The 7,136-nt window shown below is 47.3% G+C and overlaps 1 protein-coding gene across 1 annotated transcript; it reads right to left on the reverse strand.

Annotated features, from left to right (window-relative positions):
* Positions 1 to 490: 490 nt before the first annotated feature.
* Positions 491 to 1,583, reverse strand: LOC127305716 (uncharacterized). The gene has a single exon (XM_051336241.2). It carries the CDS (start codon positions 1,467 to 1,469, stop codon positions 795 to 797), a length of 675 nt encoding a protein of 224 aa, XP_051192201.1. The 5' UTR covers positions 1,470 to 1,583; the 3' UTR covers positions 491 to 794.
* Between the last annotated feature and the right edge of the window lie 5,553 nt (positions 1,584 to 7,136).

Raw genomic sequence — 7,136 nt, forward strand, 5'->3', positions numbered from 1 at the left:
ATATATCCCTTGTATATTCATCAACCATCATCGTTTTGTTTTCGGGGAACCATCATATAGGCTATCTGGAGAAAGTCAGAGGCATACATATCATGTGGAAGTTGACTTTTTTATAAAATAATCGAACGCACCATTTTAAAGCAAATCCAATGGTTAGAGTTATTTTCTTACTACCTCCAGTTTCAAGGAATAAGGCGCACGCGTATTTCAAGACGAACTTTGATCATAAAAATTAAGCAACAAAATCTTGATTATATTATATGTATATATTATCGTTAGATTCGTATTGAAAAGCACTTTTTAATGATACTAATTTCATACAAACAATCTTTATCTATTTGAAGTAATTCTTGATCAAACAAAAAGCTCGTAAAAGGAGGGCGCCTTATTCTTTGAAACGGAGGTTACATCCCCACTTGCAACTTAAAAACTCGGTTGCAATCCAACTTGGAACTCATATATGCACGAGCCATGATACAATTGATTGGTGTGAGAACTAATTTAGTTCTGAGCTGAGAACTAGCAAATCCCTTGAAATAATTCTAAAGAAATTTGTATTTCTGAGGACACATACATACAAGTTTTTAGCATCACGCTTTACTGATCCGTTTGAGAGAGATACAAATGAGACAAGAATAAAGCGGCTGCAAACTAAATACTGTAACTAATAGTGTCAAAACTTAGCAAATGCACTTATTTTTCCGAACCTAAAAACTTAGCAATGCACTTATAAAACTCGTAGCAATGCACCTGAAGCAATTTGCACGGATGGAATAGCAGCGACAGCATGTCGACTAGTATCTGAAGTAGGAGTCTCTGGAGTCAAAGCTCCACAGAGAGGCGCTGGCGCCATGGTCACTCTCCTCCATCAGCATGTCATCGTCTACCTGAGGTGGCGCCTGCAGGAAGTCGTAGGCATTGCTGCCCCAGCCGGCCGTCGGCGAGAAGATCGGCGGCTGGTGCGCCATGACCGTGCGCCAGTCCATGCTGCCGTCCTGTGCCACCATCTCGCCGCCGCCGAAAATGTCCATACCGTGCCCGTGCTGCGTGAAGGACTGGTCCATCGACAGCGCGGCCGGCGCCGGCGAGCAGTGGTCGTCGTCCAAGAGCGCGGCGGCTGCCTCCCGTGCCGTGACGGAGATGCGGTTGGCGTGGGACAGCGCGGCCGCCTGCACCTCCTCCGGGTCGATGCTGTGACGGCAGGGCGGCGGCGGCGAGGCCGGGAAGTTAAGGTCAGCGCCGGCGGCGTGGGGGCCGCGGAGGCAGACGAAGGCGGCGTCAAAGGCCCTCGCGGCCTTCTCGGGCGCGTCGTAGGAGCCCAGCCAGATGCGCTCCCGGCTGTTGGGCAGCCGGATCTCCGACACCCACTTGCCCCACTTGCGCCGCCGCACGCCCTTGTACTTCCTGCCACCGCCCTCCGTCTCCGGCGACGCGGTGCTGCTCGCCGGCGGCGAAGACAGCGACGACATGGCACCTGGTCGATCGTATATGGTGGCCGGAAACTAGCTAGCTAGTTGAAGCTCGCGTCGTGTTGCTTGCTGTACGTCGATGTCGAACCCTGGCTCACCGGTGATGCTGTTGGCGGCAGGGATGGCGCAGCTACTTATAAGGTCATGGCGTCGCCCGCCGGGGCCGGTCGCGCGCGGCGCGTTGACTCGAGGATGGCGCGTAGGGACGGGGACGTGCATGGTCTTAGCTAGCCTCCTGGCAATGGCATGTCCGGATTGCTTTGGGAACGCGTGGAGATTCCTGGGCTGCTCGGTGGGGCCTCAATCGGCTGTCGTTTTGGAGTAGGTTCTCTCTTGTCTTACTTGTGATTGTTTCTTCAAGGACATGTGAAAGAAGGGTTTTGCTCATCTTTGGCTAAGAATTAAGTTAGAGCTCAAATAGGCTTTCCACGGTTGGATATGTATCGTGATTTGTGTAGGTTGGTGAGCTGTAAACTACAAATGAACTTTCTAGTTATTAGTAGTGACCTCTCACCCCCGTGCGGCGGCCGCCACGCCAGGGTGGCCGGCGTGTCCCTTCCCGCTCCCTTCCCTCGTGCACTATCTGCCCCCGCCGTCACCCGAGACGCCGCTAGGCAAAGCACTAGTGGTGTGGCGGCGGTGGCTCTTCCTCGGCCGTTGTCTGGGGGTGTGGCGGCGGCCGGCTAGCTTCCATCTGGTGGCGGACAGGAAGCGATCTGCAGGCGGCGGCACAGTCGGGCGGCGGCATTGTGAAGTTTGGTTGGTTCTGGGCCCGTATGGGTTCGGGTGGGCTACTCGAGCTGCTGCTTCGCTGGCTACTCGTTCGGTGGTGGCTCCTTGGGCTTCACCCGTGTAACATCCCAAAAATCCAAATCAATAAAGAATGAGATTTTCCAAATACCAAATTTTAGGGTTAACAAAAACTTGAATAGAAATTTAAATCCTTGCTTATGATGCATGCATAGTGATTGCATTTGCCATGAATTGAGTGTGTGACTTGTTTACTTTGTTTCTAAGACAACATTGCATCCTTTGGTACAAAAAGGAGGCAAATTCAAAATCAACTAAATTCAAATAAGGGCTTGCATAAGCCTATGGACATATTTAGAAATACAAGTCTAGACCATGCCCTACTTTGTTTAGGGGATTCAACAACCTTGATAAACCCTACCCATCACTCATGAACTCAATTCAAGGGTCAAACAAAAGAAAATCAAAAGAAAACAAAATTGTCCATAGAGGTAAATTTGAGAAATAGGCCAAATTGCAAATTTGAGCAAAAGGCTACCAAACTTGGTTTCATTGCTTGGATTACTTTCTTATATCATTTTAACACACAACCACATCAATGGGATCAAGAAAAACCAAATCAAAATGAAATTAAAATGATTTTCCAACTCACATGCACTAATGGTCACTTGTGACTTTTACATCATCCTACCCACTTTGAGCCCCTGGTTTTGGATATTCTTAAACTAAACCTTCTCCCTTCTTTCCACCTCATCCAAGACCATACCAAGATGAACAATTCTTGTGTTGACCACCATGGTTGACTCTGCTTACATTGCTTAGTATAAAGGTGACAAGTGGCGACTTTGAAACAAAGAGAAGATCATCCCCTTTTTGAAATCTCAAAAACCTACACCATTTTGACCACCACCACCACCACTCTACTCCAAATATTATTCAAATACACTCCACCAAAAAGATTTGCAAAATTCAAACAAAAGTTTCAGGCGGCCATTTCATCGAATACCTTGCTGGCACAATTTAGCTTTTGGCACACACCCTTTTAACCACTGGATTTTTGCCTAAACCACTTTGGTTCTGAGATGATCATTGTTCCTCTGTGTCTCCTGCATCAAGCCATGTACTATCTCTTGATGATTAAAGCATGGAGTGAGCCAATTCATCACCATGCCGTGCACATGCCGGCCACCATGCCATCTCTTTACCCTGGCCCTTCCTCTCTTTCTCTCCTTGTCCAGTAGCATCCCCTGGCACCTTTGAGCATCACAGTGCACGGCCCTGGCTCGCGAGAGGCTGGCATTGGCCAGGCCAGCACGCGCCCAGAACGCCCAGGCACACCAGCGTGCGCGCTCACCGCGTACTGGACGCGCCAGAGCGGCAACTCGACCCATCTCCTCCGTCCTCCCCTACTCCTCCACTTCTGCATCAAGCACCGCCTCCTCTCCAGCTAGCGCGTAGACATGCTCGAGCACCTACGCGTGCACCGTCGCCATCGTCCTCCTCGAATCTTTGCCGCCAGTACCGTGACAGACGCGGCATGATCCCGAGCGATCACCTCACCCTTTCTCTGTGCCAGCTAGCCGTTGAGCAGCGCCATGATACCAGCTAAGCCACGCCGTCCTCGCCTTGGCCTTTCGAGCACCAGAACCGCCGCGCCATGAGCAACCTGAGCACACCGCCGCAGCACCCCATCCCAACTATAAATAGAGCACCCCCGCGCCTCATTTCTTCACACTCACCGCTTCTCCTCCCATCCTTGCTTCTCCTCGACCAGTCAATTAGCCACATTCTCGCCGGAGTAGCTCCAATTTGAAGCCCGAGCCCACCAGTACCCGCAGATCGCCGCCGTCGATTGGAGCCTCCCCAAGCGACGCCGCCGGTACCAGTCAACTCGCCGTCCACGCCAACGTCGCCGTGAACCTCGCCGTCGACCACCGGAGCACCGGTAGGCTCTCCCACCCCCTAGCCTCGCCGCCAGCACCACGGGTTCTCGTCGGAGACGAGGATGAACGCCAGCCGTTAGATCTATTTCTAATCCTACGCCTCAGATTCATCCATACCGTTTCGCGTGTTATGTTCCGCTGACGGGTGGAGCCCGCAGTCAGATGGCCTGCTCGCGCTGGACGCGAAGTGGGCTGGCCCAACTCATCTTCCCCGCTGCGGCCCAGATTCTTTCCCGCCTAAGCCCGTTAGTTTGAATTCGATTATTTGGTTTAGTTAGAATTTCAATACTGGACCCTGTTTCAAATTTAAATAGTTTCAAATCTACTAAACCAAATTCAACAAATTTTATATATTTGGAAAGCTTAAGAAAATATCTAAATAACTACACCGGTTTCAACTTTAGTTGAGTTGTAGAATTAAAGCGGTAAAAATAACAAGGCAGGGCCTTTTCAAACTTCAAACTTTATTTAAAAATCAACCAAAAGTGATTTTGAGTTCCAACTCTCATAAATCACATTTGTTAAACTCTAATTATTTATGGAAAAACATAGCATAGTTGTTTGTATGATCATGGACTAGAGCAAAATATTAGCTATGGAGCCATTTCTAGTCCATTTAAATCATCTCATTTTAATTTGTTTAAATAGTATGAGAGCCACTCTCTCATTTAAATCATTGTCTTAAGTAATCTAATATGAGGTAATGATCTTAGTTTATAGCACCTCATGTGTGATTACATAATGATATTAAATTGTTCCATAGAAGTTTTATATCACATGAGATATAGTATCTCATTTAAATCTTTTTCCTCAAATGATACTTATGAAGTGTTGACCTTGGTCAACATATGATCATACTCTATCATTGGAGGAAATTAAATCTTAAGAAGATTCAATGAGAGGAAATTATTTTCTCTTACAAAGTTTCTTAAAACACAAGTCAACCCCCTCTTGGGATTAATGTGTGTTGCTAGAATAAGTGGTGTGAATCATTTGTGTGATTAGTCTAGCCATTAAGAATTGTTTGGTGATTGTATACCTCGTATCCGTTTATAGACGCTAGTACCGAGGAATACCAGGAGAAGGAGGTCTACAAGGAGGAAGAAGAACATTTTGATCAATACACCACTCAAGGCAAGCTAACACTCTTGCAAAGTTCCCAAGTGCAAAGCTCTAATGGAGCAAGGCACCATTGCATTTCCATTTCTATTTAAGGATCCAAATCCCAAGTTTTACTCTTGCAAGCTTTTACTTCATGTTTATTCAAGCCTACTGATACGTCTCCAACGTATCTATAATTTCCGATGTTCCATGCTTGTTTTATGACAATACCAACATGTTTTGTTCACACTTTATATCATTTTTATGCGTTTTCCGGAACTAACCTATTGACGAGATGCCGAGAGGCCGATTCTTTGTTTCTCTTGTTTTTGGTTTCAGAAATCCTAGTAACGAAATATTCTCGGAATCGGACGAAATCAACGCCCAAGTTCCTATTTTCACCGGAAGCATCCAGAACACACGAGAACCGCCAGAGAAGGGGGACAAGGCCACCAAACCACACCCCGGCACGGCCAGGGGGGGGCCGCGCCCCCCTATGGTTTGGGCAGCCCGTGGCCCCTCCGACTCCGATTCTTCGCCTATTTAAGCCGTCGTGACCTAAAACTTCGACACCGCTTGACGAAACTCCAGAAAGACTCCAGGGGCGCCGCCGCCATCGCGAAACTCCAATTCGGGGGACAGAACTCTGTTTCGGCACCCTGCCGGGACGGGGAATTGCCCCCGGAGCCATCTCCACCGCCGTCTTCACCGCCATCTTCACCGCCATCGCTGCCTCCATGATGAGGAGGGAGTAATCCACCCCTGAGGCTGAGGGCTCCGCTGTAGCTATGTGGTTCATCTCTTTCCTATGTACCTCAATACAATAATCTCATGAGCTGCTTTACATGATTGAGATTCATATGAGTTTGTATCACAATTTATCTATGTGCTACTCTAGCAAAGTTATTAAAGTAGTTCTATTCCTCCTGCACGATGTAATGGTGACAGTGTGTGCATCCGTGTTAGTACTTGGTTTATGCTATGATCATGATCTCCTGTAGATTATGAAGTTAACTATTGCTATGATAATATTGATGTGATCTATTCCTCCTACATATGCATGAAGGTGACAGTGTGCATGCTATGTTAGTACTTGGTTTAGTTGTATTGATCTATCTTACACTATAAGGTTACTTAAATATGAACAAATTGTGGAGCTTGTTAACTCCGGCATTGAGGGTTCGTGTAATCCTACGCAATGCGTTCATCATCCAACAAGAGTGTAGAGTATGCATTTATCTATTCTGTTATGTGATCAATGTTGAGAGTGTCCACTAGTGAAAGTGTAATCCCTAGGCCTTGTTCCTAAATACTGCTATCGCTGCTTGTTTCTTTGTTTCTTGTGTTACTACTGCTGCAATACTACCACCATCAACTACACGCCAGCAAGCTATTTTCTGGCACCGTTGCTACTGCTCATATATATTCATACCACCTGTATTTCACTATCTCTTCGCCGAACTAGTGCACCTATTAGGTGTGTTGGGGACACAAGAGACTTCTTGCTTTGTGGTTGCAGGGTTGCATGAGAGGGATATCTTTGACCTCTTCCTCCCTGAGTTCGATAAACCTTGGGTGATCCACTTAAGGGAAAACTTGCTGCTGTCCTACAAACCTCTGCTCTTGGAGGCCCAACACTGTCTACAGGAAAAGGAGGGGGAAGTAGACATCAAGCTATTTTCTGGCGCCGTTGCCGGGGAGGAAAGGTAAAAGGTACTCACACTCCGGACCTCGGCTACCAAGCTATTTTCCGCCGTTGTAAGTACTCGAAGCTATTTCCTTTAGATCCTGCAATTGCAACTTTTTGTTTCTTGTTTACACTAGTTTGGCATAATGGACAAGAATGAGCTTCTTATGCTATTTCCTGATTTAA

This window comes from Lolium perenne, chromosome 6 (genome assembly GCF_019359855.2).
Source record: "Lolium perenne isolate Kyuss_39 chromosome 6, Kyuss_2.0, whole genome shotgun sequence".
Lineage (NCBI taxonomy): Eukaryota > Viridiplantae > Streptophyta > Magnoliopsida > Poales > Poaceae > Lolium > Lolium perenne.